The sequence below is a fragment of the Colletotrichum jinshuiense genome, chromosome 5, assembly GCF_051148585.1.
Source record: "Colletotrichum jinshuiense chromosome 5, complete sequence".
Lineage (NCBI taxonomy): Eukaryota > Fungi > Ascomycota > Sordariomycetes > Glomerellales > Glomerellaceae > Colletotrichum > Colletotrichum jinshuiense.
This window is the reverse complement of record NC_139312.1, coordinates 1,919,685-1,939,775: the sequence shown is the minus strand read 5'-3', so window position 1 is coordinate 1,939,775 and position 20,091 is coordinate 1,919,685. Positions and strand designations below refer to the sequence as shown.

Below are 20,091 nucleotides of genomic sequence, written 5' to 3'. Positions count from 1 at the left end.
CCTCAATCGCATCTTCCTCCACTGGACGAGCCCGAGACGGAACCAACCTCACTCCAACCTTCGTCATCACGCCTGCACCCGCATCATGCTCGGTTCATCGAGATAACACTGGAAACACGATCGCATTGCCTCTCTCTTTCGTTCCATGCTATTCATAAACATATTTTCCGTGTTGCGCCGAGTCCTGCCCGCAGCTGCTGCACGCGACTGTCGTTCTGCTCCACTAATACGCCTCACGACGTGATCTGCCTGTCTGGCGTCCCGTCGCAATGCCCGACATCGACCCCGCGGCCTTGAGCAGCCGCCCATCTGCGAATCTTTCGACGCCAACATTATCTACCAAGTCCATCACCGTTCAGCCTCCTGGATCCCTCAAATCGTCCAAGACAAGCCAAATAATACCGGCCCGCATTGACCTTGAGCCGCTTTATACCGCTTTGAAGCAGGCTATCGGCCCTGAAGCATGGGTCATCTACAAGGAGTCAACAACAGAGTTCCTCATCGGTAAGCAACTCAAAACATCTACGCATCTAGCTTTGTGATACTAACGCCTGGCTCTAGGTCGATTAAATCAGGCCGAATATTCGGAACGAATCGATCCTATCCTCATATCCCCCAATGGCGAAAGGGAACATCTCCATAATCAGCTAATTGCTGCTATATACGGCAATGTCACGCGAGAGATGCCTGACCAGGGGCTTGCTCCCTGGGTCAGTGCCAATGATAAGCCCACCGCTCCCGTCGGCAGTAAGCCTGTGTCTGGCGATGCTGCGGAGCGTCGACTCAAGGGCGATGTCATGCAGCTGCCCACCAAGGACCGGCGGCGCATCAAGGATTTGGCTTCAAACGACGTTGGTTTCCGCCTTCTACTAGTAGCGGTTGCATAATGCTGACAATCATGTTACTCAGTTCGATCCGCACGAGAACCTAGCCAGCGCCTTCCTGGACAATCACCGACGACAACCCAAACCGACCGATGTACCGCCCAGTGCAGGAGGCATTGGTGGTATCAATAAAATGAGTACGTGGCAAGACGTATTTTTACTTCAAGGGCCAATGTTGACTGAACATCTAGATTTCGATTTGGAGATTCGCAAGCGCTTTGCGCAACCACTGGCGGTGGAGTCGGGTGAATTCCCCGATGCCCCCCTTGTTGAAGGTAGAATGCTGCCATTCTGCTACGAGGCAGGGCTCACTAGTGGCCACGTCCAAGAAGCGCCGCATTTTATGTCGGTTGCTACGGAAACATTCATCAAGGAATCACTGGCTGCTATATTCTCAAAGACGAAGAGTAACGGCCCAGGGGAAGGCGGGACTGCCGGCTTCGGCGCTGGTACAACATGGATCCAAACCCATAAATACCGCCATCAGCTCGTCAAGGAAGAGGATGCGGCTTTGAGAGGCGATATTACGCGGGACAAGAGTGGCCTTTTACCCATCGAGTCGAAGGCTGCGAGCGAACGTGGACCCCTTGGTATGGCTGACGTACGGATCGCTCTGGAGATGGCCGACAGCGGCCTGGCACAGTTTCCCATCATCAACACTGCGATATCATACGGATACCGAGAAGGAGAGCTCGAAAATTGGCATGACTACACCTGGCTTCCAGGTCTCGAGATGCCCAATGGCACCAAGACAGAGGATGTCCCCAACGTTAAGCCCATTGCCGCGGAGCAGCTGCCCAACGGACACATCGACGCAATGGATATTGACTCGGAGCCGTGGTGGGAAGGAGCGGATCCTCAAGACATGGGCGCTCTCGACTCTGTTCTCGACTCATGCCTAGCCGTCGGATCATAGTGCGGACGACGGCCAGAGCAGACTCCGTGGGTGGCTCAGAGGGACAGGCTCTACTCTAAACGTTTTGTTCGGAGTATTCGTCCGATATACAAGGATTGGGGGCGTGTATGGGGCTGGAAAAAGAAACCAGTTCGAGGTCGTTCCCCGGGGCCAAAAGGGCGGGCGAGATTAATCGGGAGGCTGTTTTGATGCTTTTGAATCCCAGGGGTTTCAGCATCACATCGCATCAGCATTGGCATCAGGCAAGGCGTCGTTGGTCTTTCGCCATTTGGCAGTTTGGTTGGTTTTGCACATTTCTTCATCCATGCTTAAGGTAGGATACAGGAGGGGGAGTTATGCATGCTCTCAACATCGGAACAAAGGAGGCGTTCATGGTTCTTCAGCGAAGGAAGGGTTCTGTACAGTAAGAAGGATACCCGATATGCTCGCTGCATGTGAGTCTCACGTATGGAAAGGTGGCGACCGGGCGGGGTCTAATTAGCGGGACATTATAGACGACTTTATGTTACACATATCACCAATTCTCCTACAGGAGTCGTTTGAAGACCTGTAAGTTTAATTGTATTCGTTTGTTAGATTGATGCCCTTGTCCCAAACTATGTACTATACCGCAAACCCTATATGTCTCTGCGTACGGCCGGATCCAGCAAGCATAAGGCTCCTCTTCTCGGGCATCTTGTTACAGCTTTGAAGCTGTTGGCGCCCCATTGGTCACTTCTTGTTTGGCCTTTTCTCGGAGGATCTTGCGCAGGATCTTTCCGGACTGGATACGTTGTTAACCTTGTTCACACAGCCGAGAATAAACGACATAAAGGGGCTCAATAACGGATTAGTACTCACTGGGTTCTTGGGGATCACATCTGTGAAGGTAACACCACCCCTAAGACGCTTGTGCTTGGAAACCCGCTGCTCTAACCACTTCGCAATCTCCTCAGCCGAGGCGTTGGTGCCCGGCGAACGAACAATATACGCCCGCGGGAACTCCTCTCCATTGATGGTGACACCAATAACGGCAGCGTCAGCAATGTCTTTGCGTTCGAGAAGCAAGGCCTCGAGTTCGGCGGGAGCAACCTGGTTGCCCTTGACTTTGATGAGCTCCTTCATACGATCTACAATGAAAAAGAGACCGCCCGTCTTGTACTCTTCGATGTAGGCGATGTCTCCAGTACGCAACCAGCGGTTGCCCTTCGAGTCCGTGACGATAGTCTCCTTAGTCGCCTTCGGGTTGCGCCAGTAACCACGCATGACGGTCGGCCCGGTGACCCAGAGCTCGCCCCGAGTCTTTTCCTTGGTGATTTCTTTACCATTCTCGTCAATGAGCTTCGCCTGGCAGTTTGGCATGAGCTCGCCAACGGAGGCGCTGCGCTCCAGACGCGTCGGGTCCCATGTCATGGCTGTACAGGTGACTTCAGTCATACCCCAGCCCTGGCGGACAATGAGGTCGTCTTTCTTCAGGATTCGCTCCGCCTGCCGGGCGACATCCGCGGCGAGGGGTGCGGCGCCAGATCCGACATTCTCGAGGCTGCTGAGGTCGAACTTTGCGGTGATAGGGTGCTTAGTCAAGGCAACAAGGATCGGGGGCACGCTGACGAGGTGAGTGACGCGGTAGCGCTGGATGTAGGTGAGCATCTTTACGAAATCGAAGCTGGACATGATGTAGACCGGAATCCCCTGCTTGGCGAAGTTGGCTACAAAGTAAGTTTGCGCGTAGGCGTGGTAAAGTGGCAGGAAGCAGAGGCCGACGGAGCGGGCGAGAGCGGCTTCATGGTCGTGATCCAACGCGGACACATTGACGACGCCGGTCCCATTGGCAACATAACTGAAGTGGGAGATCTCGACCCCCTTGGGCACACCCGTGGTGCCGGAGCTATAGTTGAGGCAGCACGTCGTCGTGCGCGCGTCAGCTGGCTCAATCCACTCGAACCTCTCGGCCTGTGCCCTGGGGGCGATCAGTTCTGTCCAGTGACGCGCACCGCCTCTTGCGGCTTTCTCGAGCTTGTTTGAGCCGGGGATCGTGGTGTCGAAGACAAAGACGTTGCTGGCGGGTATGGAAACCTCTTTCGCGGCGTCCAAGGCGGTTTCGAGACTGCCCTCAGCGGCGACCATGAAGGTTGCCCCGCTGTCCTTTAACTGATATGCCAGCTCGCGAGAGACAAACCCCGGATTGGCACCAGTGAAGACTCCGCCGGCCATCAAAACGCCGAGGAAAAGAACGGGAAAGAATAAATTGTTTCCTGAGAAGAGAAGCACACGGTCACCGGGCTTGAGGCCAGCTGCCTGAAGTCCAATGGCAATCTGCTTAGCCACGAGTCTGTAATCGGAGAAGGTCAGGTAGTGCGTATCCGGCCTGTCGGCGTCGTAGAAGGCCTTGCGGTCAGAGAGAGTGTCAAAGGAAGAGCCGAAGATCCACATCTGCAAAGAGCAGTTTGGCACTGGCTCCGTCCATCGCGACTTGATCGGCATATTTGATAGTTTGAGCGGTTGGTGGCCCAGGTGTAGAGAGGAATTTTTACGGGGAGGGCGGCGGCCAGGCTTTTGTGTCTTGCCAGATGTTGTACGCAAGAAGAATATCTTCTTGATTGGAGCCAAATGCGTTGGAGTTCTATCCAGATAGGGAAGGGGCGACTTCGTGCTTGACGAGGGTCGCCGATCAAATCAACAGCTACTTTCAAATAGCCCTATTGCAACCAACGTGAGGGGTTTCTCTCGCAGTCCCGATATGAATATAAACGTCAAGTGTCAAAGTAATGTAATATCCCTAAGTACGACCAGGTAAGTTGCCTTTCTGGAGGAAGTAGATCTGACAGGTCAGGAACGATACCGGCAACTTTTCTTAAAAGCAGAGAGAAGAGGAGCTGATTATAGACAAGTGTACGTTACTACCGAGGGAGGAGACGGGCAAACCGGCAGTGAGAAGTGGGTTTCCTAGCCCAAATACATCTTGACGGGCGACAGCACCAAAGTAAAAGCCCAGACCCCCCGCGCTATACCAGCCAATGGCGATACCTTTCCAACGAGGTTATGACTTGCAACCGATGCATCTAAACCTGGGGGGAAGGCACTTCATGACGCTAAATCCCCGCAGTAGACCCCTGTTGCTGCGGGGGTGAGTAGGGGCAGCTTCGCGACTGGATGAGTGTAGAGAGATGGGTGAGACGAGCCGAGGTACGAGCGTCTGGAAAAGTTGGGGAAAGGACGACACCTCTACATACACTAGTCATGCCTAAAAGGGTTTACAAGTCGTCCGTTGCTCCTGTTTCCTGGACGCCACACTTTGTTGGCGACAGATGTCGGGGGAGAGGGGGGGGGGGGGGGGGGGGGGGGGGGGGCATGCGGATGGATAGGTGCGACCGAACCCGACTCCGGAAACTCGCTCTTTTGGAACCCGACATGGGTGCGAGAAGGTCCGTGGTGAACTAACGGTATTGCTCTCTGGTGTCTCTGGGTTGACCGAGGAAAACGAAACTTCGAATTTTACTGTGATACACAGCACTAAACATGAATGGGTCTATAGGTTCCACTTGACGTTTCTTCGTGAAGTAGGCAGACCTTCTTGTTGTATATACCACTGACGACTACGAATTATATTCACAATTCAATCGCGGAATCTACCAAACAGGATATGGTAACAGAAATCAAGGCTTGACATCAGCTTGCATTTACCAATCATCGTAGGCCAGTACGGTTTCCAAACTTATAGAAACATGGCATGCCGAGTTATTTTTCTGTCCCTAACTTGTTACCAAGAAACAACGCCCACGCTGGATTCTTGCAGATTCCCCGCGCACGATTCTGCCGCCATCTCCAAATTCCGTTGGTTTCAATAGCAGCCGAATCAAATTTTAGACCTGATCACTTCTGCAATCTCTAGAGGATTTCATTGTGCGTTGTCACCCTGAGATTGAGTCATTTGTGATGATAAGCGCGCGGGAAGGCGACGGAATCAAGACTAGAAGAATGCCAGTCTCTGTATTTGGTCTTTTTTGACTCCAAGAAGACATTTGACTCCAAGGCCGGATAGTGATGCGGGATTCATAATGCCAATATTGTTCAAGAAAGTAGTAGCCAGTCAGACCTTGGATGAGTGAAGGAGAACTCGGAACACGTGTGTGCACAGACCAGTGCGCAAAATGAAATTATGCAAAGCTCTATGACGCATATTCCTATATCTCGCATAACTCGCCCCGGAGCCTTACCTAATCAACGTGTTGCCGGCTTGGCCAATCACAATCATCCATATTCCAAGCAGAGCTCACGACTTTTGAACCTCCCGAATCCAAGCGAACAGCGCATCCGCAACCACCACGCCCTCCGCCATCGCCAATTGAGCAGCCACCATCCCTCGCCATGGCCTCCAGACTCACCCCCCTTCTCTTCAGATCAGCCCTCCGCTCGACGTGTCGAGCGGCGAGGCCTCAGTTCCGCGCCTTCTCCCTCACAGCCGTCCGCCCCAGCGATACACTCCAAGTGGTAAGACGGTCTCTCATCATTCGTCCCCTCCCGGCCCGACGTCAATTGCTTGTCTAAAGGCGCTCGCGGGCTATCTCGTCTTGAGAAAACTACTGGTCTCACGTTTCTTTCGTGGAAGAGGTCGCTAACCACTGCCCGTTCGATAGCACCGCGATTCTCCAAAGAACAATACCGACATTCCCTTCAAGTTCAGCAAGGAGAATGAGGCCGTTATCGACGAGATCCTGAAGCGTTACCCGCCGCAGTACAAGAAGGCAGCCGTCATGCCCATTCTCGACCTTGGACAGCGCCAACATGGCTTCACCAGCATCAGCGTCATGAACGAGGTCGCCCGCATGCTTGAGATGCCCCCTCAGCGCGTCTACGAAGTCGCCTCCTTCTACACCATGTACAACCGCACCCCCGTCGGAAAGTACTTCATCCAGGCCTGCACAACCGTGAGTCCTGTCCTGGTTCATATGGAATCCAATGCTTCGAGTTCACCCTTTCCCGAGAACCCGTGGCCCGACTCCTGTAGGAGCCAATGTCCATTTGGTGGTCGACATGGTTACGGAAACACGGACATTGACATAGTCTTCACTCATCGGGAATAGACTTGACGCTGACATATACATAGACTCCCTGCCAACTCGGCGGCGTTGGCTCCGATGTCATTGTCAAGGCCATCATTGACCATCTGGGCATCAAACAGGGCGAGACTACCTCCGACGGCCTCTTCACCCTTCTCGAGGTCGAGTGCCTTGGCGCCTGTGTCAACGCTCCCATGGTCCAGATCAACGACGACTACTACGAGGACCTCACCCCCGAGACCACTGTTCAGCTTCTTGACGCGCTCAAGGCTACCGCGACCGCCACCGGCGGTGCAGCCGCCGCTCAGGTCCCTAAGCCGGGCCCCATCAACAGCGGTCGCGAAACCTGCGAAAACAGCAAGGGCCTGACAAACCTTACCTCGGAGCCGTGGGGCCCTGAGGTAACGAGAAGCGACTTGTAATAAATGAAAAGACGAGAAAAAAAGAAGGCGAGGGCGGGAACGGCGGGTGCGTGTGCGGAAGTTGGGATGTCGACGGAAGAGCCGGGCGAATGGAATAGCGCCGGGGGCCGGCTTGTATATAAAACACACAAATGTGCTGTATTCGGAATGCATGGGAGAACGGTTTAAAGATTCATTGTCCTCTATCCCTTGCCCAAGACCGCGAATATTTGCTCGTTGTTTTTTATTGACGTGGTAATAGCTATCATTTTGATATATAACTGTCGCTCAAAGCAAGTCCTGACTTTTTATATCTTTTTTTTTTTAATGTAGGGAAACATCACTGCCCTAGACCGGATTTCGGGAGGTTGTCTCATTCGGGAAGTCTTAGAATCCAACCATCTGCCAATCTCTTGTTCTCGTTGCTCAATCCTCCCCAAACAACGACGCCGCCCTCTTCCACATCGCCCATTGGCGATGTGGCAAACCAACCGCGCGGCGCGGGCTCGCCATCATCGTTATCGTCATCATATGGCTCTGTCGTGAGCCTTGTCCACTTGCCTTCGCCCGTCGGCCGGCCAATAGCCTGCATCATCGCATCCCGCACACTTGCGGCGGTCATGCCGAGTGGAGGAACTTGGAACGCCCAAACATCATCCCACATGGCGCCGGCGCCGGAGTGGCCATCCGAGCTGGGATCGCGCTCGCCCATGATGAGCAGCAAATATTCGCGACCGGCGCCTGAGGTGACAGTCTCAAGGCCCGCTACACTGCGGCTGCCAGGCCATGCTTGGCCAGGAATGAGGTGAATTTCTTGCTCGCCAGAGTTGGCACCCTGAACAATGCTCTGCCAGCCGCCACGGCCATGGACAGCGATCTCGCCCTTGGTGGCGCCATCATCAAAGGTGTCCATCTCAAGGTGAAGAAAGTCAAGCTGACCACCGATTTCTCCCTTGCCGTCATAGCCACCAAAGCGGAACAATCGGCTCTTGCTAATGGTAATAGCAGCACCGCCACGGGCTGGTCCAGGGGCGGATGGAAGCTGGCTCCACACGCGGGTTCGGACATCGAAGGCCCAGAGATCGTTGGTGCGCTCACCGCTAGCGAGACAGCCAGCGTGAACGAAGAAAGTGCCATATCCATCGTCCTCCTCGTCGGTCGCATTCGCAGCAAGGTGGCCAACGATTGGGGCTTGAGGGATGCCGACCTCGGCGCTATCACCTTGGGCCCAGGCCTTCCAACCTTGGTTGCGACGCACATGCTTTGGGGCAAAGTCACGCGGGCGATCGGTCGCGGCGGAGGAGTGGTAGCTGCGTGGCGAAGGCATCGGCAAGATCGTCACACCAGGGGCAGGTGGTACAGGATCGAGGTAAGCCCAGGTGTTTGTTCGAGTGTCAAATACCCAGACACGGCCCCCTTCCTCAAGCGGGGTCATGTCAGGCCCTCCACGACCACCAAAGAGAAAGATACGACTGCCGATGACAGCGGTGGCATGGCCGACACGGGGGCCCGGCACATCGCCGAGGGCGGAATTATCGAGAACAGCTATGCCTTTGCCCTTGTCTGCTGGAGCAGCACCTGTGGTCGTACTTTGCTCGCCGGCTTGGAGAGGCACTTCTTCTTCCTCTACGGCGGCCGGGGAGGCGAGAGAAACCTCATCAAGAAGCTGTTCCTTCTGGGCGGCCTTCTCTTCAATGCTCAGCACCTCTACCTTCTCATGCACGCCCTCGGTCGTTTTCTTCTCAATGGGCTCTGTGTCGGCAGGTGGGGTATATTGCTTTGTGGGGGCGGACTTGATCTTGTAATAATCGGCACCGGCGCTGTTGTATGGTAGCCTAATGACGTGGACATTATTGTCCACGGGTTCGCGCGGGTTGATCTCGCCGCCGAAGACGTAGGCGGAGCCGTTGACGACGTTGATGGAATGAGAGGACCGAGCGAGGGGCGGGACGTCAATTTTCTCCCAGGTACCCTTCATAGGCTTGGGAGCGGTGCCGCTCGACAAATTCGGTCTCTTTACATTGGGCATGGCCGGGAGGTTTTGCGGGAGGGATTGGAAGACTTCGGTTGTCCGACGTTTGAGAGCAGCGAAAGACTCCATGGCTGCTAACGTAGTTTCTGCTCTCAAATACAAATATCAATTGTCGATGGTAGAGGAGAAGAGGTGGGAAAAAGTGGACGGATTGCGTGGGGATAAGGTCAAGTTTGTATGCTGACGACTGCTGATGGACAGGATGGCCTCGATGATATGACGTAGCGAAGGCTCTCTCACATCAGCCGGGGGGTTATCGGTGGGTTATAAGGCGGGCTGTGTATACAAGCGCCCGGATGCGGACAAGATGGATGGTAGAAGCAACAACCGAGAGGATGTTGCTATGACAGGGAGCGGAATTACTAGGAGCAGAAAGGAAGGTTTGTCTCCTAAATTGGGTTGTCCTCTTTTCCCTCGTACTACCCAGCGCTTGTTTTCAGCAGCGGGCTTTGTACGATGATGGCTCAGCTTGCAGAGGAAGCGGGGGCGCAGGCTTCCTAGAGCTCCTGTCGTCCTATCAAGCATCCAATGGCGGCCGGTGCACATGCCTCCAGTGGCACCTGTCGTCTGTTGTGAGCAGAGTGTAGCGGTCGGCAGTGTCGTTGGTGGGGTTGTCGCCGGCTCTTAGCTTGCTCCTCCCCCGTGCCTAGCCAGCTCTTGCCTTACTAAGGCCGGTTGAGGAGGACCCTGATTTTGTCCTCACATTGATTGTTAAGGCAGCCGACGATATAGTCAGTAATTCAGCTGCCCGCCGGCGGATCCACGGCCTCATATCCAGGAAAACACTTTGATCAATACATGTTCATCAACATCTTGTCTACTCGATTGACCACCGCGGCGCCGGTGTACCATACCCGAACCCAATCGTGGCACGACAGCATGCCCCCGCGCGACTCAGCAAACGATCCTGATCAGGTGACGATCCCACCGAGGCCCCTCAACAGCTATATATTGAAGAAAGTTATGCCCAATCATACGTCTCTATCGGCAAGGAAGACAGCGAAACACCCTGCAGACAACCTCCAGGGCAGAATACACTCACGTTAATAAATCAATACCCTAACCATAATATATAAGCGAAAGCTTCCAGAGTCGTCCATTCGCACCACCTATTCTTCCCTTTTTCGTGTCGACCTTTCCTTCCAAGCTTGGCCGGTATCACTCTACATAAACGGTGTGCACTGCGGCATATGACTCGGGCGCAACGGCAAGAGAGCACCCACCCATAACATCGGTCCGGGAGATTGCGGGAGGAATGGAGTTTGACTACGATCATCCCCCGCATAAGCGTACGTAGTTATACGCCATTTCCCCGGCTTAAACCCGACCTCCGCGGTTCCGGCATCACCGTACTCTCGCACCAGGAACCGTCGAGGCCATAGTACTGCCGTGATCTTGCGACCGAGCGCTTTTCAGCTGGCCAGCCTGGTCCATCGTGCTTGTTTGATAGGGCTGACCTGGAGCGACTCCGGTGACTATTAAACTGATCAAGAGGAGTCAGCTAAATGCAACTTCATGTGACCATAATGGCTGTTGTCCCTGCCCATGGCTACTCATGTGTTGCTTTAGACTTTGCCGCCGTTTTTACTGTGATCCGTTGATAGCTGCACATTTACGCATGCTGCCCGGAGTACCTCCTGCTCAGAGGATTCGGGTTTCTCACTCTACGATCAATTTTGGATAAAATCTGCAACACTGTAAAGCAAGGCAGCTCATTGCGTCTCCGGCACTGCTTCGTTGGACCTTGTCGCAGGTCTTTGCAAACCCAAATCGGTTACCGGATTTAGTGGTCCCTCCTTTCCCCCCATCTGCAGGCTATGGCACTCATGTCATCCGATCAAGAAACTTCACACGATCAGCTATAATGACGAATGGAAGATCCCATATCAAAGATTTGGCTTTCAAAAAGAGCAGGCAAGGCCATCAGCTTCTTTGTTGGATATTGTTCCAGAAATAGTGACATTGATCTCTGGGTAAGAAGGGGAGGGAGGAGAAGGCAGCTGAGGGTTGCTTCCCCGGCCCCGAACACGAGGCGGCGTAGTGATACCAACTTTCAGTGTCGGAAGGCTCACCCTTGATTGGAGCTCTCGTCAGCCTCAACCGCAGAGCATCGCGCTGCACTTTGACCCCGCCTCCCCCCCCCTCGACTTCTTCCACTTGACCAACTCGGTAAGGGCTCTGGTCGATTCCGTCATCAAGGACTCAAAGGGATGGTCTGTTGGGGGCTGGATCACACGGCACACCGTGGCCAGAGTCAAAACACGGCTCGGCCACGAAGGATCCCGACATAGATGCACTCTGCAAATCAAAAACAGCTGCGCCATCTGCTAAATGTATCAAACGTCTTGCTACGCGGCGCAGACGGTCTGCCCTGAGACCCGTTGGTGGCATGCGAGCAGCGTGGCTGAGTCTCCGCGCGCAAATCATAACTCGATCCAGCTGCAAGACCGCCAGTATCCAACACGCACTAGTGCTGACACACTTGGCCCTCGTTGTTCGTCAACCTCAATCCATGGCCACCTGGTACATGTTGGAACAAACGGGGGACGGGGAAGAAGAAAGGAACAAAACAGGATGTTGGATTTGGGGGCCGAATACCGGTACTGACATGAGGGCTTTTCCAACCGACACCCCTCCCCCCTCCCCCCCTTTGGAAGGATTACAGGATGCAGAAATGTGGGTTTGGCGTCAGCACCTAGATCACAGGGCGATTTAGGGGTGTCCTGTCTTCGGATTCTGGCAAACCAGACCAGACCAGGCCGGATGCTGGCCTAGGGCGGGAGAGGCACCCGAAACATTTTGCATTTCGCATGCAGGAGTAAGATTGCCACCTGTCAGCCGTCAGGGCATCCCATCCTTACGGCAGGTGGGTTGATTAGCGCTAGTTTTGAGCCGCATGGCTCAGGGTTTGCGGGCTGCCCCCAGCTCCAGCATTGCCGCTGGAGGTGCGATGGCTGGTGTAAGTGGCCGTTGTGTCAGTCGACTGGACGAGACGTGTCCCCCCGGCTGTTTGCCGCGAAAGCAGGCGGCTGTGATTGTGTCCCTGAAACGTGTCTACAGCCGTTGTAAGGCAGCCACAAGCGCGTGAAGAAAGAGGCATTCTGCGCTTGGATCGCCTTCCAGTGAGTATAGGCTGCTCCCAGAGGGCCTCCGGAGCTTCTCATTCAAATAAAGCACGTAATAAAATCGGCTTCTCAGGTCCTGTTCGCCACTGGAGAAGAAAGATGAATGCCGGGCGTTGGGGTATGCAGCAGAAGTTGGTGGCACCAAGGAGAGTGGAAGATTCAAAGCGTAAATGGATCAAATTGGTATCAATACTGAGAGATCGTGACAGTCCATGAAAACCCGATAGCCCCTTCCATAATGTGCGCCAAGTCCGCTCGCCAACAATCCCGTCTTTTTTGTTCACGTTTTCCCATAACCATCCATCGAAACAGAGGGGAAAAGCCGAACACAGACTCGCTTCCATGGTGCTAAGGTAAAGGCCAGAGAAAATAAAGAACAAAGGTATCTGGTGAAAATTTTAGGACGCAAAAGGGTAGAACTTAAAAAGGCCTGGAATTCCCTAGAAGACCACATGTAGATGTTGTAGGAAGGCTGATGGAACGGAATAGGGGTGATAGAAAAATCACTCCTCATCCTCTCCCTCGGCATCCTCATCAGAGCAGCTGGCAACTACAATTTCCTTGAGAGAAGATGAGGTGTTGACACCGCTGCTGCCGCCCTTTCCGTTGCCCGAAGAGGGTCCGATCTCCCCCTTGAGTGGGTTGATGAGTTCCCAATTGCCTGGGGTACTAGTCTGCCGGACGACGTAGACCTCGGCGCTAGATGCCCAGAGTGTCAGACTCGGGTCATTATCGCCGCCGAAGTGAACCATGGGCTCCTTGCCATCGGCGGCGCGCTCGAGATGGCGTGCGAGGTGCTCCATACGCTCGTCCCAGGCCTGGGCGCCGTTGAACTCATGGCCGCAGTCAACGGCGGGGCAGCGCATGTGCCGCGGCAAGTCGCAGCGTGTCTTCTCTGCGTCTGCTTGAAGAGCCTTAAGGTGCTCGTCCCAGTCGGCCGTGGGCTTTTTTTGCTTCTGGGCCTTACGTACGTCCGGTGGGACGTGCATGCGGCGGACGTGTTGTGTGTAAAGGTCTTTGCGGTTGAAGATGGCGCCGTTGGGCAGTGCCGGTGGTGTTGGCATGGCGGAGCAAGGGGATGAAGAGACACGTCGGTTGGTAGGAGGGTTGGTTGTCTTAGAGCAGCCGTCTTGGGTACATAGCCAGTATTGGAGGGCCAAGTGCTGAGAGCTAACGTGGCGTTTCCATTCGTTCTTGCTGGCAAATGTAGATGGGCAGCCAGCGTAATTGAAAACGCACACGAATGGCCGAGTGTGATGTTGCTTCATATGCTTTTGGTAGGTGCTCTCGTCTGAGAATGGTGTCTTGCACTCTGTGCAGAGAATCTTGGAGTTTCGGGCAGAGGGTACCGTAGCGTTGAGTCTTGTAGGTGGCGGGCCACCGATGCTACTGTTGACTCTTGGCCTCTTTCTGTCGTGTGTTGAGTCGGCAGAGTGTGCCGGAGCTTTGGCTGCGGCGTTGCGGGAGCGCTTCCTTGAAGGTCTGGGTTTGTAATCCATGTCTCTGTCGTCGTCGAGGGTAACATGGGGTTCGACCTTGATCTCTGCCTCAATTGCATCTTGCTCAACTGGTTCAGGGTCGGGGTAGATGGGCTGGTAAGACAGCTCGACGGTCTGGAGCTCTTCTTTGATAACAGGCTCCGCGCCATCGGGTGTGATTTGTCGTGACGAGAAAGGTGACTGCTGGGGAGCGCTTGAGGCGTCAGACTCGGAGCAACAGAAGCTAAAGGTTCTGCTGTTGTTGAAGTCTGTTGGAACCACCTCGTCCTCAAACATTGCTTGCGAAAGATTCACCTCATGGGGATTAACACATGCGCTTCCAGGCATGCTGAGGCCAAGTAGGGTTTGAATTTGGAATTGCTGCGTTTCCCAGCTGGCAGCATATTGCTTGTGTTGCAGGAAAGGAGACGCGGCAGAATAGTCCGGAGGAGTTGCGGGGAGAACGTCGCATTCTGTAGGAGGACTGTTGGAATCGCTGCTAGATAGGGTCTGTTGGGAGCAGGGAGAACCATGCCTCCTCTGAGAAGCTGGAAGCAAAGCGTTCGTCTCTTGAGCTTGTCGGCCAAAGTTATGAACGGGATGAACCTTTTCAGTGACAAAGAAGGATGTCCGTGGCCCGTCAATGTATTGTTGTATTTGATGGGGTTGGTTTCCTGGCCATGATGTCTGGAACTGTGACTGGGAGTAGGATTCGAGACTCGGGTCGACTGGTGTGCAGGAGTTTGAGGTAGTTGAACCGTCGGTGTAAGCAATTGACATCTGAGCGTAATTCTGTTGCTCATAGTACAACTGGTCGTGCGGAATGTGCCCTCCTTGGACATTCTGATAGTAGTAGGCCATGGCAGCTTATGTGTATGCGTGTGTAGGTGTGTATCAGGATAGACGACCCAAACAAGCGGGTGCTTGTTAGCAGTAACTGGAAGAATAGCTTGTGCAAGGACCTTAAATTGGGGTAGTCGATGACCTCGGAGTGGGAGGGATCCGGATGAAAGAGCGTTAGTATTGATGTGACCTGGTCATAACGCGTTATGAGAATATCTATCCAGGACAAGGTTCTGGTATAGGGCAGTCGTTGTGGGAAGTGCGTGGGATGATGTGATCAGCCCAGGACTGGGACAACGGGATGGTGCGATTATATAAAAGAATAGTTCAACAAGTGCAAGAACACACGAGAACGATGTCTTCACATTTGATCTGGGTAGCAAGAGACACAGCAAGGTCATCGTAGACCTACCAGCGTGGCGGAGCTTAGGTGTATATATAAGTCGGTAAGGTGGACTGGGTCACTGGTAGCACGGAGCGTGCGCCAGGGCAGTCAGTCCGCCAGGCGTCTTCTAGAGCAGAGAGTGCCTGGGGAATGGACGGGACCCCCATCGGAGGTACATTTTTCTCGCGCAGAGCCGCATGGTGCAGACAACCGATTTGAGGACAGAATGGGAGGTGGGAAGGAAGGGGCAAGGGTTTGCAGTGGATGGCCCATCATCATCAGGCGCTGCAGCAGGTGCATACTATGCATGCACACCCCTGAAGCCCCAAACTTATGGCAGGGAATATGTGTGGTGCTGGCTGGCCCACCATCTTGAACCAAGGTACCCTCTGCTGGGTAGATACGTTCATCAGTACGTACATAAAATAATACCATCTTGGCCAGTTATTCCTTGGGGGCCGGGGCGCGAACCGCCCGTCAACGGGACGAATGAAGGCCAGTGCTGAGTGGTGGTGGGTGAGAGAAGCCGCTCCAGGGGCTGCGCCTTGGTCTGCCTCTTGGACTCCATGGGACTGGCAAGTCTGCCCGCGAAGCCTGGCTAGCTTCTGTCGTCTTCAGGCAGACAGATTCGGACGGATTGCCTTATTTCCAGTTGCCTAGTTGCCAGCGAATAAAACCCTGCCGCGCAAGACCATCACCAAAGACTTGATGGTTTACTGCGTATTTGCATTGAGTACACATGTCAACTCGACTCAAGTCGATGTACGCAATCAGGGGAATCTCGTGTCTGCCCCATGTTTGACTGCTCACTGCCGTCGCCTTCAGAGTGTACCCAGAAGTACACCACCGGCGATCGAGTTGGAAGTATCGGTCAGCTGTTGTTTGGTATTGTAACGGGGATGCTGGGTTCTGCAGCTCAGGTAGTAGATCCATTTCAGCAATTGAGGACTGGGGAGGGCGTCCGTCTGAGATGCTTGTTGTGCTCGTCCCTGGTCCCTCGACCCTCTCGATACCGCTACCACAGGATGACGAGCAATGAAATTTCCTTGGAAGGCACCTAAGGGTGTCAATAAGGGCGGCGTTCAAAGGACAGGCCTAGTAGTGCCTCCGCTGAGGAATTAGAAGTCGGGCATGGCAAGGTGTCGACTGGGTAGGGTAGCCGGCAGATCCACCACTCAATTTGTTCGGAATGGGCTGTGCTTGTAGTAATGAGCTATGACATGACTACCTTGGCTCTGGGATCAACATGGAGTACGGGTCTCAAACCGATATTAGTGCAGCGCTGTCCCTTTAGTGCAATGAAGACAGAACCAGGGGGGGGTGGACATTGTCAAATGCAAGCAACAATGACCGACGAGGTTGAGACGGAGAGGGAGGGTGAGAGAGAGGAGAGAGAAAGAAAGTGTATGTGTGTGTGTTGGACTGGGCATTTGGGACAAATCTCGACTTGCCCTTGTCTTGGACCAGAACCGGGACCTGGACCTGGATCTGGACCGCGTGGGTTGACAAGGAGAGGAGCGGAGTGGAGGGTGGAAATCAAAGAGTCGGCACTCCTTGCGAGCTGCAACTTGACGTGTCCGCCATTGGCTCCCCACGAGGCGGACACCAAATAAGGCAACCACAGGCTGACTAGTGCAGTTGCATCCAAAAACGCCTTCACTAACTGGTCAGTGAGAAGGACCGGGCATGGACCAGACGAGAGCCAGAGACCAGATATGGACCCCACTCGTCCGGTCGACAGCTCCGCTGCAGCCACCAGATGTGCACCTGCGGATGTGGACGTGGAGGTGACGGAAGGCGCAAAAGCCAACTTTCATGGTACGTACGTAGCTTACTAGGTGCCTTCTTCAATGCGACTTCAGAGGGTTGCCTGTCTAGTAGGCACTCAACTCAGGTGCCACTAGCACCGTAGCAGCGTTACTGCATACATACTAATAGCAGCAATTCGGTTATCGCTACATGGAGTAGTACTCCGTATACCATCGGGCCTCGGGTGATAATCTCTCTTTATGTAAGCCATGCCCCGCCAAGCCCTCCCGCCCTCCAACGCCTGACGATGGCGTCCCTCAGGTGGGCAGAATTCGTCAGCCACTGGGCAGAAGTACCCAGACCTAAACCCGACATCACATCACAAGCATGCTCTGGATGAATCCGCGGGATTGCATCTCACGAGGAGCCGGGGAATTGGTGTAACCTCCCGTCATTACCACGCCTCCACTATCCGAGGTCCGTCCCGCAACACACTCTATGCTTCATGCTCCACGCCCCACGCCCCACGCCATATACCTAGTACTTCCACAGGCAACCCTCTCGGCCACGAGTAGAGGATCCAAGCCACGACACCACCCCTGCGGGGAGCATTGCCCGACTCACTGCCCGGATATAGCAAACCGGACGAACTGATAGATAAACGAACCCACACTGGAATGGGGAACAGACACTCGTGATGCCTGGGCCTGGCATTTCAGTCCCTTCCCGACGACCCCGGGTCATGACCGAGAATCCTCGACTAGGGACTGCTCCATCTCTGCTCCTCGAGCTATCCCTACCAAATCAAATGAAACACCCCGATGTAAGATGCTTCCGTTCATTGGCTGCTCATCACCAAAGTCTCAATCGAGATGATAGGGCAGGTCGCGACCACCTCAAGGACCCGTTGCCCGGCGTCAGTATCCCAACTCGTCACACCCACCACGGACTCAACACCCTTTACGGATGCCCTCGTGCATGCCTTCACTGCAACGATGGCGTGAATTCGTATCCACATCAGCAAGCCTCGTCCCCATTCAGTAGTTACAATTCTTGGCACCACAACAAGTCCGGCACACCTGGGCGGTCCGCTCTACGATCGTTCCTCGTTCCATCTTTCTCCTTCCAGTTTACCGGGTTGCTAGCTATGGGTACTGTACACGCGCTCTCGCTCTTCCTTCGCTAATATGCTGGTTATCTGAAGACGGTCCATTCATAGACGCTAAGGATCCAACAACCTAGGGTATCAGGAGCTCAAGTCAGCATCCTACTGGGCAGTGTGCGAAGCGTCCGAAGATCCTTGCTCTTTGGAAGTCGCCTGTCTGTCAGTCAGTCATAGAGATTCGTCGCTTTATTACCGAAAACCTGGACGTCGCACCTGAGAACATATGCGAACCTTCGCACAATTGCGCGATACAGCTAGCTGTGGCTCGGTTTTCGGATCCCGTAGGTGAGCAACTTGCACTGTCCTGACCGTGACAGTCCCGAGAACGAATGGTACGCAGTACCCCATGTTTGGCTTGCTGTGTAAAACGGTCATATGCTCGCCCTTCCTCAAATATGTTGGCGGAAGGGAAACGGCATGAAGCTACCTTGCCGGGTGACTATCCCGTCCACCCGCCCAATATTGAGTGTTTTACGAACACTACCAACCGCTTAGTCACCGATTATTTACCCCCCCGAACTCTTCTTTTCAGACCCCAACATCTAGGACAGGGGTGGCCTGCTGGCCAAGCCAAAGCTGAAAGCAAGATCACTAGACTGCGGCAATCCTGGCTCGATAACAGATGGTTTGACCTCCTCAGGACTTCCCAACACAGAGCCAACTCCGCTGGATCCCCGGATGACCGATGTTTTTGTGGCTAGGTCTAAAAGCATCCACGAGGTGCGGCATGGTGTGTTGTGCCCACCGTCATCTGTCGCAAAGTTGATGGCTGCCAGGATCTATTGAACGTCTCGGACCCCAAGCAAGGCTACACCTCCGTAAATCTTGTCGAGCGTAGATATGGACACATGTCTCAGCCTCGGGTCGAAAGTGTCGGGCAGGCGTGTTATCGGAGAACACGCAAAAAAGGTGCGCCAGTCTTGGAAGGCAAACGGGCAGGCTCGCGCGGAGTGCGCGGCAATTTCACTCCCAAACGCACAACTGCGCGCACACAACCTGCCACTACTGGTTTCTGCACACATTATCGCCAATGGCGTCAATGCCTTCGTCCCGGCTTGTCTCACTCATTGGGCATCGGTATTTTGAGCCAACCCCCTTGCGTCTAGCATCGGCAGATCAGGACTAGACAGATCTTGAGTGCTGTAACATACTCCTGCCCAGTAAGGCGGGTTGTGTTGTCAGTCCATCAATTCCTCTCGCTTGAATACAATCCTCGGCAAAGGATTCTCTTAGACGAGACAACGTACTGTGTCAATTCCAATTTGATGGTAATGATATTCGCGATGATTGGAGCCTTTCGTGCCCCGGGTCGACGCTCACAAGCGCCCATCTGTTTCATGCATCTGCATTCCTTCAAGTCGGAGGAGGCCTGTCGCCCACACGGCAAGGCCGATGGTGGCTCTTCAGTCTTTATTCAAACCCCAGTCGGAACGGAACTTCATGGCATCGCTGACAAGGCTGCGACGCAATCGATCCTTCCGCAACCAACAACACATTGCGAATGGTAGGTAGCAAGGTATGAAGAGCTTTTTGTCCTGGTCAATATTAAAGGTCATAATCGTGGTTCTTCTGTTGGTGACAGATCGGCATGATCCATGACAGACCTTACGCGACCATGATATGGCTGGCCTAAATAGCGGTTTCTCCTGAGACCGGCATCGAAAGCCACGAGCTAGCGCTAATGAATCCTGCCTTCCAGCGGAGCGCCCGCTCATCTCTCAAAGGTCTGGAAGCCGTTGGTCCAGATTTAACTCAATCCAACATGTGCTTCCGCCTTAACCCCACCATCTTGAGCCCTATTCCCATTCTCCGAGGCAATATACAAAGTCATCTATGATGCCATGCTCTTCCAGACTTGACAATGGGCCGCCTCCAACTTTTGGTGGTCGAGTTCATCGCCAGTGTTCGACCTGGAAATTGCACGCGCACGTTCATCGCGTCATCGAAATCGTTGGTGCTGACCTCTACCAACCATGAGCCGTTTATTTCACTCAGCCGCATCGAGACATACTGCAAGTACCTCCTGATACCTCACCTGTGTCTCCCTTTCCTCCAGAAGAGCCTATCCATGGCT

At 54.0% G+C, this 20,091-nt stretch overlaps 5 protein-coding genes across 5 annotated transcripts; 2 read left to right on the top strand and 3 right to left on the bottom strand.

Annotated features, from left to right (window-relative positions):
* Window positions 1-269: 269 nt before the first annotated feature.
* On the top strand, window positions 270-1,800 carry EsH8_V_000497 (transcriptional regulator of RNA polII, SAGA, subunit-domain-containing protein; the record flags this gene model as incomplete). Its single annotated transcript, XM_083273013.1, has 4 exons — window positions 270-504; window positions 562-851; window positions 910-1,021; window positions 1,076-1,800. The coding sequence occupies 4 exons, from the start codon at window positions 270-272 to the stop codon at window positions 1,798-1,800; spliced, it is 1,362 nt and encodes a 453-aa protein (XP_083125728.1).
* A 679-nt stretch (window positions 1,801-2,479) lies between these two features.
* Window positions 2,480-4,263, bottom strand: EsH8_V_000496 (acyl--CoA ligase; the record flags this gene model as incomplete). Its single annotated transcript, XM_083273012.1, has 2 exons — window positions 2,480-2,563; window positions 2,641-4,263. 2 exons carry the CDS (start codon window positions 4,261-4,263, stop codon window positions 2,480-2,482), a joined length of 1,707 nt encoding a protein of 568 aa, XP_083125727.1.
* Window positions 4,264-6,147: 1,884 nt separating this feature from the next.
* EsH8_V_000495 (thioredoxin-like [2Fe-2S] ferredoxin-domain-containing protein) lies at window positions 6,148-7,261 on the top strand (the record flags this gene model as incomplete). The annotated part of the gene is made up of 3 exons (XM_083273011.1): window positions 6,148-6,270; window positions 6,417-6,707; window positions 6,887-7,261. The coding sequence occupies 3 exons, from the start codon at window positions 6,148-6,150 to the stop codon at window positions 7,259-7,261; spliced, it is 789 nt and encodes a 262-aa protein (XP_083125726.1).
* Window positions 7,262-7,613: 352 nt separating this feature from the next.
* EsH8_V_000494 (uncharacterized protein) lies at window positions 7,614-9,269 on the bottom strand (the record flags this gene model as incomplete). The annotated part of the gene is made up of 1 exon (XM_083273010.1): window positions 7,614-9,269. One exon carries the CDS (start codon window positions 9,267-9,269, stop codon window positions 7,614-7,616), a length of 1,656 nt encoding a protein of 551 aa, XP_083125725.1.
* A 3,631-nt stretch (window positions 9,270-12,900) lies between these two features.
* EsH8_V_000493 (uncharacterized protein) lies at window positions 12,901-14,736 on the bottom strand (the record flags this gene model as incomplete). Its single annotated transcript, XM_083273009.1, has 1 exon — window positions 12,901-14,736. The coding sequence occupies one exon, from the start codon at window positions 14,734-14,736 to the stop codon at window positions 12,901-12,903; it is 1,836 nt and encodes a 611-aa protein (XP_083125724.1).
* Between the last annotated feature and the right edge of the window lie 5,355 nt (window positions 14,737-20,091).